Source organism: Orycteropus afer, unplaced genomic scaffold (genome assembly GCF_000298275.1).
Source record: "Orycteropus afer afer isolate SDZICR_OR568_19922 unplaced genomic scaffold, OryAfe1.0 scaffold00079, whole genome shotgun sequence".
In the NCBI taxonomy this organism is placed as follows: Eukaryota; Metazoa; Chordata; class Mammalia; order Tubulidentata; family Orycteropodidae; genus Orycteropus; species Orycteropus afer.
The window spans coordinates 10,563,609-10,574,049 of record NW_006921666.1 but is presented as its reverse complement, the minus strand read 5'-3'; the positions used below and the strand labels follow the sequence as shown (position 1 = coordinate 10,574,049).

At 42.1% G+C, this 10,441-nt stretch overlaps 1 protein-coding gene across 1 annotated transcript in view; it reads left to right on the top strand.

Moving 5' to 3' along the window:
• RGS6 (regulator of G protein signaling 6) overlaps positions 1-10,441 on the top strand; it is a 302,264-nt gene that overhangs the window by 136,409 nt on the left and 155,414 nt on the right. The window contains exon 2 of the mRNA XM_042781016.1: positions 7,198-7,248. Coding sequence (XP_042636950.1) covers positions 7,198-7,248 — 51 coding nt within the window. The remainder of the gene's footprint in view (positions 1-7,197; positions 7,249-10,441) is intronic.

The window sequence follows — 10,441 nt, the reverse complement described above, 5'->3', positions numbered from 1 at the left end:
AGTAAGGCTGGTTTTACTCTGGTGATGCAGCTCTTTCCCAGTCCTATTTTGAGAGCCTTCTAACCTAAGTGACTCATCCTCCCGTTTGTATTGGACAATGTTTCCGGACCATTCATAAAGTTGCACAGTAACATATCAAGCAGTGTTTTCTCTGCTATTCATAAGGTTTTCCCTGGCCGATTCTTTGAGAAGTGAATGGCCTCTTCCTTCTTCCTTGTCTGTCTCAGTCTGCAAGCCCCACTGAGACCTATGCATCATGTGCACCCTGCTGGGTTTGAAACACCAGTGGCACAACCTCAAGACTCATAGCAACACATCACCACAGTAGGACAAACTGACAGACAAGTTTCTTTCCCTTAGCTATTCGAAACCTCTCCAACCTCCCCTTACCTGGATCCCGACTGCTGCACTGGTGGCATAGTGCCTACTGCTGGATCCCTACTGCTGCTTCCTCCTTCTGTCCTGACCCCCTGTCCTTTTTCTGCTCCTGTCCCCCACTTTCCTGCCTTGCCACTTGTGGGGCGTGCCATGGGTTCCCTTCCTCACCTGGATTCCTGCAGCTGACTCCTCACTCTGTGCCATAGTGATACCACCTAGGAAATCGAAGGAGGGGTCACTGTGTGTCAGATCCAACTCAACAGCAGAGAGAATTTTGAGAGATAGATAGCTGCTATTGAGTCAACTGACATCTGGTGACCCTAGGTACAACAGAACAAGATGTTGCCTAGTCCTTGTGATGGGCGACATGTTTCAGTCCATTGTGTGGCTCTGGTGCCAATCCATCTCACCAGTCCACCCATCTCCCTTACCTTTTCTTTTTTTTCTTTTTAATTTTTGCAGTTTTTCCTCCCCCTCCCCTCCCCCTTACCCTTTCTCTCTCTCTCTTATTTATTTATTTAATTTATTTTATTTGTGCGGTGTTTCCTCCCCTCCCCTCCCTTACCCTTTCTGGCCCTGTACTTTACTACACATTGTATCCTTCTCTAGTGACTGATCCCTCCAGATGATGTGTCAAAAGCAAGTGAGTCAAACAATGTTTTGCTGTGATCTATAGGGTTTTCATAGGCTAATTTTCAGGACTATATTTCCAGATCTTTCTTCCTAGTGTTTCTCAGTCTGGAAGCTCTGCTGAAACCAGTCCACCCAGGGTGATCCTGCTGGTATTTGAAATACCAGTGGCATAGCTTCCAGCCTCACAGCAACATGCAGGCCACCACAGTACAACAAATTGTGGAATGCATACCTACATGTGATGAACATATACTTACACTAATAAAACACTCATGCAGTGCAAGGTATTTCAGGTGCCCTTTTGTACATTTCATGGATGTCCCTGGGATATATGTTGATAAATTAACTTCAAAAAGAAAATTTTAAACCAAGTGTTTTTGGGAAAAGGGGTAGATAGATATCCTTGCATTTATTCCTACTGCTGTTATATTGGCTTTAAGTCCTAGGTAGAGCAGTTTGACTAAGATAAGAACCAGAATCTAACAAAGGCAACAATTAATTTTAGACAAAACAGAAAATACTCTGCTTCAACTTCTTTTTAGAACAAGAAGGAAAAAGTGATTATGAGCTGGAACAGGAAGGAGACAGGAGAAAGGAGAGAAAAATTAGAAGAGTAAAAAATGCTTTCTTGTGGTGGTTATTTGGACTATGTTTGCCAGATTCCACAGCGTAATAACTGTAAGTCTTTTAAAATACATAATATTATGACATATTTCTCTTCCTTATTTGTTCCTGGGGCTGAAGAAGTAACCGTTTACTTTCTACCACAAGGCTGGAGGCTGGCCACTCTTGAATTAGTCCAACACAGAAGAAAAAAAAAAAAGAAAGCTTATTACCATGGAGTTGGGAACTCTGGTGGCGTAGTGCCTAAGGCACTTGACTGCTAACCAGAAGGCTGGCGATTCAAACCCACCAGCCACTCCTTGGAAGGAAAGTTGGGCAATCTACTTCTGTAGAGATACCGCCTCAGAAACCCAAGGAGGAGTCACTGTGAGTCAGATCTGACTCGACAGCAATGAGTTTAGAGTTGGACCATGGAGTTGATTCCAATCCATGGTCATCCCATGTGTGTCATAGTAGAACAGCACTCCACAGGCTTTTCAATGGCTAATTTTTCAGAAGCAGATGATCACCAGGCCTCTCTTCTAAGGCACCTCTGGGTGAACTGAGTCTGGGTGGACTCAAATTTCCAGCCTTTCAGTTAGCAGCCAGGTGTGTTAACTGTTTGCTTAGTTAACTGTTTAGATTAGTCTAATGGAGCCTGAAATAACCCACAGCCCAGAGAATATGAATGTCTACCGGCCCCTAGTTGCCAAGGGTTTGCTGTAGTCTGCCAACGAGTGCCCACAGCATGTTAGGGACGGTGGCAGCGTGAATGCTATGCAGTGGGATCAGGCCAGCTGGGGACAGTCATGCCAGTACCCGCATGAGAAAAGGGCTATACCAGGTGGCTATACAGCGATGAGAAACTCAGATCTGTGGTCCCCACGAGTGTACAGAAAAAAGGAAAAGGGCTTTTGTGACTTTCCCTAATTAAAAAAATAATAAAAAGTGCTGAAATGTGAGTTTGGGACCCTGTGAGTGCAAACTGGGGCCTGGTAGACTGGAGGTGAACAATGAGGCCAGTGCATAAAGCCAAAGGGGACAGAAAGCCAGACAATGGGCTGAAGACTGGGGTTGGGGTAGAGGTGGGGAGCGGATATGATAGCAAGGAAGGAGTTTCGATGTGAATGAATACTAATTAGTGACATGGATATTAATGATGACAGTAATTAACAGGGGAAAGGAAGGGCTGTCATTGTCCCAGGGTGAGTAATCAGTCTTGGCAGGTGATAAATAATGGTTCAGCAAGCTCAGCAGAAAGATAACCGGCCTGCCCGGGGGAGCCGGAGATGGTGCTGGCAACCTCTCAGTTTCTAGGCAACCCACAAAAAAGAGCTATTTTTCTTTTGAGGAAAAAACAGGTTAGAGTCTGTCCCCCACCCCCAACTTGGGATTACAGTTCTTATTTGATTTCTGCTTTGTTCTCCATTTCCTAGGACAAATTTTGAACTTGTATAATTTAGAGGAAATGGACACACACATTCTCTTTCTCTCAAAGAATGTGAATGAATAGGAGCACTTTGCATTCAAAATTTAGCTCATCGATGCCATCCAGGAGCAAGAGTGGGAAAAGGCATAGAAGTCCTGCTTTTAGAGTTGAAATGCAGGGGACTTGCAAGTCCAAGTCAATGGAGGCTGAACCTCAAGGGAGCATCAGGAAGCATAGAATGGAGACCTGGCAGTGCTACTGGGGAGGGTTCATTCATCTTTCAGAAGACCAGATGGGAACCAAAACTCTAGGCACTTAGGCCTGTATGGATCTCACTTCCAGTTACTAGTCAAATTTTGGGGAAAATTGATTTCTGACAAAAAGGCAATACTCACTAAACCCTTCTGGTGGCTTTCTGGTCCTTCAGCTAGACATCCAGGCTGGGCAAGCTATCAGCAGGCCCTCTCCCTCACACCAAGGCCTGACCAATGACAGGATTGGGAGATCTAGGACGTTGTCCCTTCCAGGCTGTTTTCCATCGAGCATTCTATCCTTAGATAACAAAGCCACCTTCAAAGGTCTGTATTGGCTAAAAGGCGGAGATCTTTGGGTAACAAAGGTGAATTGACCAGAAGTTCAGAATTGTCCAGAAAATTGGACTACTCTACAACAACAACAACAAACTCTCATATGGATTGTGCTGTCCTTAGAAAATTGAGCTCAGTTCTTGCTGCCACGTTTTCAAAGGGAGACAAACAGAAGGGAACATATGCAGAGGATTGTGACCAAAATTGTGAGGGACTTCAAGCCATGTTAAGCCAGAAAACAGCTGAGGGATCCAGTCATGTTCTGCCTGTAGTGGAGAAAACTCAGGAAGACCTGATAGTATATTAGATGGACTGTCCAGATATTTGTCTCAAAGAAGAGGACTGGGTTGGTTTTTCTAGCATAGAGGGCAAAACTAGGACCAAAGGGAGTTTATTAGTTTCCTAGGAAAGCCATAACAAAGTACCACAGAATGGCTGGTTTAAAACAACAGAAATTATTCTCTCACAGTTCCAGAGGGCCAGAAGTCTGAAATCAAGGTACTGTCTCTGTAGGCTCTAGGGAAGCTCTTTTCTTCCCTCTCCCAAGCTTCTGGTGGTTACTGGCAATCTTTGGCATTTTTTGACTTATAGAGGCATCACTCCAATCTCTGCCCCCATCTTCACATAGTCCTCTTCTCTCTGTGTTTCTTTGCTTCTTTTTTGTGAGGATGCACTCATGTAGGATTAGTCCCCACCCTACTCCAGGATGACCTCTTATTAACTGATAATATCTTCATTCCCAAACAAGGTGACATTCACAGGTAACAAGAGTTAAGACTTCAGCAAATCTTTGTTGGGGATGCAGTTCAATCTAACAGAGAGGTCGTCAAAGAGGGTCAAATTTCTACTCAGACACATTAAGAATGATTTAATTAGAACAGGATGGCTAGGAGGATTTGTGAGTTCCCCAGCACTAGGGTTACAACTTATGCTTTGCACAGTCCATGTTTCAGTCATCAATGGATGTTAGCAGCTGTTTCTTCTCATTTTGAATATTGCCACAACAGCAAATGAAAGTCCCAAAAGCTTTATGCCATCTATGTTATTATGGTCAACTCTACTTTGAGGAGGCAGCTCTTCCCCCATCATATTTTGATTGTCTTCCAATCTGAGGGGCTCAGCTTCCAGCACTAAATTAGACAGTGTTCTCAAATCATTCTTCCTACTCCGTCTTAGTACGGATGCTACGCTGAAATCTGTCCACCATGGGTGACCCTGCTGCTATTTGAAGTACCGATGGCATAGCTTTCAGTGTCATAGCAATACACATGCCACCACAGTACAGACTGAGTGGTGGGTTCAGAAGAGGATATGGAACAAGGGCTATCATTGCTGATGTCAGATGGATTATGGTAAAAAGTAGAAAATACAAGAAAGATGTGTACCTGTGTTTTATTTACTATACAAAGGCATTTGACTGTGTGGATCATAACGAATTATAGATAACATTGTGAAGAATAGAAATTCCGGAACACTTAATTGTGCTCTTGAGGAACCTGTAATAGAACAAGAGGCAGTCGTTCAGACAGAACAATGCATGCGTGGTTTAAAATCAGAAAAGGTACATGTCAGGTTTGTATCCTTTCAAAATACTTATTCAATCTGAATGCTGAGCAAATAATCTGAGCTGGACTATATGAAGAGGAATGCAGCATCAGGATTGGAGGAAGACTCACTAATGACCTATGATACAGAGATGACACAACCTTGCTTGCTGAAAGTGAAGAGGACGTGAAGCCCTTACAGATGAAGATCAAAGACTACAGCCTTCAGTATGGATTACACTTCAACATAAAGAAAGCAAAAATACTCACAAGTGGACCAATAAGCAACATTATGATAAATGGAGAAAATGTTAACATTGTCAAGGATATTAATTTTATTTGAAGCCACAATCAATGCCCGTGGAAACACAGTCAAGAAATAAAATGACATATTGCACTGGGCAAGTCCACTGCAAAGATCCTCTTTAATGTGTTAAAAAGCAAAGATATCATTTTGAGGATGAAGTACTTGACCCAAGCAATGATATTTTCAATGGCCTCATATGCATAAAAAAGCTGGACAGCAAATAAGGAAGACTGAAGAAGAATTGATGCCTTTGAACTATGTTGTTGGCAATGAATATGGAATATACCATGGACTGCCAGAAGAATAAATAAATCTGCCTTGGAAGTATAGCCAGAATCCTCTTTAGAAGCGAGTATGGTGAGACTTCATCTCACGTACCTTGGACATGTTACAGAAGGGACCAATCCTTGGCAAAGGACATCATCTTGATAAAGCAGAGGGTCAGCAAAAAAGAGGAAGACCATCAGTGAGATGGATTGACACAGTGGCTACAACAATGGGCTCAAACATAGGAAGGATTGTAAGGATGGTACAAGACCAGGAAACATTTTGTTCTATTGTACATAGGCTTGCTGTGATTTGGAACTGACTCGACAGTACCTAACAACATAACAGGGTTATGGCACCAGTTATCCAGGTTGTTGTTGATGGAAAACATGTCTTGACTAGTGTTAGAGTATAAAAACTTTACAAGTCCTTTCTGACTCTTAATATTATATAAGTTAAGGCAATACTAGATACTTTAACAGATACACTCCCAAATTTTAGAGATGTGACACAACAAAAAATTTATTTCTCAATCAAGTTAAGAGTCCAAAATGGCAATTATTTTTCACACTTGTTTAGGAACTCAGTCTCCTTCCATTTTCCTGCCCTCTTCTAGGTCTTTAGAATCCTCTCCATTGAGCCAGCAGATGGGCAATGAGAGAATGTGGAGGCATGGAGGGTCATATAAGAATTTTTATGGTCCAGGAATAGAAGGGGTATATGTCACTCCCACCCACTTCCACTGGCAGAACTCAGTCCACACCCAACCACAATGAGTCTGGAGAAATGATCTAGCTGTGGTCCAAGAGGTAGAGGAAAGAGGTTTTTTGTGAATATATAGAAGTTTCTGCCACAGATGCAGGGGCACTTTCATTTAGGATGGGCCCATGCCAGAGGAAGTTTAGATTTTCACAGGAGCCTCTAAGATCACCTGTGTTGAACAGCCTTTGTTAGTGAGAGCAAGGAGCAGAGGAGGCCTCCTTCCTCAGGAATGAACTGGTGGCCAGCCATGATAAAACTTCCCTAAACCTGCCTCTGGGAAGTCATTGAAATCTGGTATTCTCAGGAAACACCATATTGGTACACTCAGTGGGTCTACAAGAGAAAGAGATGACAAATTGCTTTTGTAAAGAAAACCCAATGGGGCAGTTCTACTGTGTCACGTGGGGTTGCTATGAGTAGGGATGGATTCAATGGTGTGCAACTACAACAACAGAAATATGGATACAAGATCATCCTGAGTTATCAGCAGCAAATGTGTGATGGGATTATGACTCAGAAAGTATACCGATGGATGGGAAGTGTTGGTTAGGACTGAAAAATGTCAACATTATCCAGCTCTTCAGGGGGTATACTAATTGGAATTGAGAGTCTCTTAGGTAGATATGTTTCTTCCACCATAGTTAAACACCTATGAAGTCTTCAGTTGAAATTGCTTTCTCATTGCAGGTACTGACATTGTGCAGTGGCTAATGAAGAACCTTTCCATTGAAGACCCAGGTACTTGACCCTTGGCTCTGCCTTTTTTACCCTTGGTTTTGGTGGATATGCTATAACCAAGTTCCAAAATGGCTTCTCCTATCCTCCTAAAACCAGATTTATAAATGTGAATTCTAAGATGCAAAAGCACTCTACTTAAGAAAAAAATTAATTGATTTTCCCCCACCGAATATCTAACTTTAAATTTAAATCACCCTTTGAGAAAATGAGCAACTATTTAGAATGCCAAAGAGCCCAATACAATAACATGTGAAGTGAAATGAATTCTCGTTAGCTGCAGCAATTAGAGATAAGTTGTAGCACTGTCACTGAGCAGCCTGCTAGAACCAGCTATTAAAATTAGATTGCCTGATCCACAATTAAGATGTTTAATTATTTGCTAAGACTCCTTCTGTTTTCCGCTTCTACAATAAGTGAAGGAATGATTTTTTTTTTATTCAACTTTAATTGTGCATTTCAATTAGGAAAACCTTACCAGAAAAACAACAACAAAATCCTGGCCAATAAAATATTTTCCAAATCTGTCCTCCCATCAGAAAACAGTGAAATTTCTTTTCACAACATAATTAGGAAATGGAGGGGTTCCAGAAAAATGAGAATTCTAGATAAGTAAAGCTTATTATCCATGTGTTGTTAGTTAAGACTTCTCTGAAATTGTTATATGTGCCCCTTGTCTTATTTAGCTGAGTATTCTTGATGCTCAAAGGTCATATCTATAAAGTTCCATGAATGTTCTCTTATGTTCTTGGGCATGTTGCAGAGATTAGGCCTCTTTGTTCCAAATTAAACAGTCTCCAAATGCTATGCTTTTTCAAAGTGTCTGACCTTCAGCTGTGATTCCAGGCTGGGGTTAATGTGTCAGTCTTGGGAATACCTGTATTTTAATCTAATATTCTTTTATTAATTTATTTTTTAATTTTATTGTGATTTGGGTGAAAGTTCACAGAACAAATTCATTTTCCATAGAGCAGTTCACAAACACTTTGGCTCATGACACTGACTACAATTTCCCACAGTGCAACAGCTCTCTTCCTACTTCCTCCCCATACTTACCTCTTCCCTGTTTCCTTCCCTCCCATGCACTCCTGCCCCCTGAGCTGTCTCCCTGTGCATACACAGTCCTATTCTCCCATGATTGATCTCTCCAAGGAGTGTATCTACCTAATGTAAATGTTCAGCTCATATGCCTGTTTAACCCAACACTCTTAATCTGTTCTTGACTATGAAACAATGTAATTTACATAAATAGTAAAAATAAAAAAGAAACCAGTTGCCATCTAGATGATTCCTACTGATGGCAACCCCACTTGTGTCAGAGCAGAACTGTGCTCCATTAGGTTTTCAACGGCTGATTCTTTAGAAGCAGATCATTGGGCCTTTCTTCCAAGGTACCTCTGGGTGGACTCAAACCTCCAACCTTCTGGAGGCATCAACCACTTGCACCACCCAGGGACATGTCAGCCTTGAGCATACATGTTGTTAACCTAATGCTCCTAGTCTACTGGTGACTACGAAACAGTATAATTCTCATTCAGTTTAATTCCATACCATTGCCAGAAATCAGAGTGCCAGAAAAGCAGGTCATTAATGGAAGTGCCTTTTTGCCACCTTGATTAGTGGACACTTCTGTGATTAGTGAAAATTCTTAATTCTAGTCAAGTTCTTAATTCACAGGGGAAAGACTATAAATGTTGACCCTTTTAAGGGATGGACCCCAAATCAATTACCATATGTTCTTTTCTTATGAAGCCTGGTCTGATTGTCCAATTGTAAAAACTGGGCTGAGTAAGTCTACCAGGTGCGTTATGTTTGTTTAAGACCACTGTTTCTTTTGATTATGATGCTAAGCTAAGGACCACCTCCCTTATGGTGGTCTCTTCTCTCCCAAGAGCACTAGCTCCTTTGCCATTCAAAAATAATCATTGTATTTCTGACATACATTTATTATTGCTAGAAGTCCCTCAGTGACACAAATGGTTAGGGTCTTGACTACTAGTTGAATATTTGCAAATTCAAACCCACTCACGAGCACCTCAGAAACAGGTCAGGCAATCTGCCTCTCTGAAAGGTCACAGCCTTGAAAGCCCTATGGAGCAGTGCCACTCTGCATATATGGGGCTGCCATAATTCGAAATCAACTTCACAGCAACTAACAACAAAGACAAATTATTATTATTACTTTTTTCTGAGACCCCTCAACTGGCTAGTGGTATAAGAATGAACTTCCAGAATCCTCTGTCCCTGCCATGAGAAGATGTTTTGTAAGTCCTCAAATGATGAAGGCCATGTCTATGAAGGTCTGTTCCACTGTGATACCCCTGGGAAAACATCAAGCTGTTGGGACCTGGCCAATAAAACATCAAAATCTGGTGTTTTCTGGGCTTTTGTGAAGTTTTTGAGTAGGAGGAATTAAGAACAGTTCACCAGCTGGGAATAGAAAGGTAGAGTTGAGGTGACCCAAGGCCCTGGGAAGACAGTCATATCCTTGTCCATCCCCTCTTCCTTCTTTCTTCTCATCTGCCAAATTTCTAAGCAAAGACTTTTTTGTTCAAAAATGAAGTGAGAGGACTTCCAGTAAGATGGAGGAATAGGCAGACAAGCAACACAGACCCTCTTCAACAAAGAAAAAAAAATCAGTTGACAGAGATACAGAAGATAATCCTGGAGCCCTGGGCTTTGAAAGGAACTATAGAGAAGTGGATTAGGCACCAACTAGTGGAAAAACCTGAATAAAAACAGTAAGTACAGAGACAGTTGGAGCTGTGGACTGTTAGCTACTCTGAAGGGACCAATAGCCTGAATATTTCCAAGTGGTGTTGGCACCTGAGAATTGACCTAAAGATCAGCCCTGGTCACCAAGTGCTTCAGGAATGACTGCAGGGGCGACTGCGTTGGTGGCCTATGACTAGGAAGGGAAATGGCAAGGAGGGAGACAACCTGAGCTGTGGACTTTCCACTGTCCGGAGGGCGCAGCCATTTTGAATGTTTACAATCAGCAGCCATTTTGGGTATTTAAAGTGACTGAGGGCACAGCCATTTTGAATCTTTACAAGTGACAACCGTTTTGGATTTTAAAGTGGTAGCATTCTCATTCAGATTCCAGGGACCTAAGAATAGGCTCTGTTTGCCAAGGTCGGCAGGAACATAGGAGGGGCTGACAACAGGAAAGGAGACAGGGGGTGAGGGTATAAGT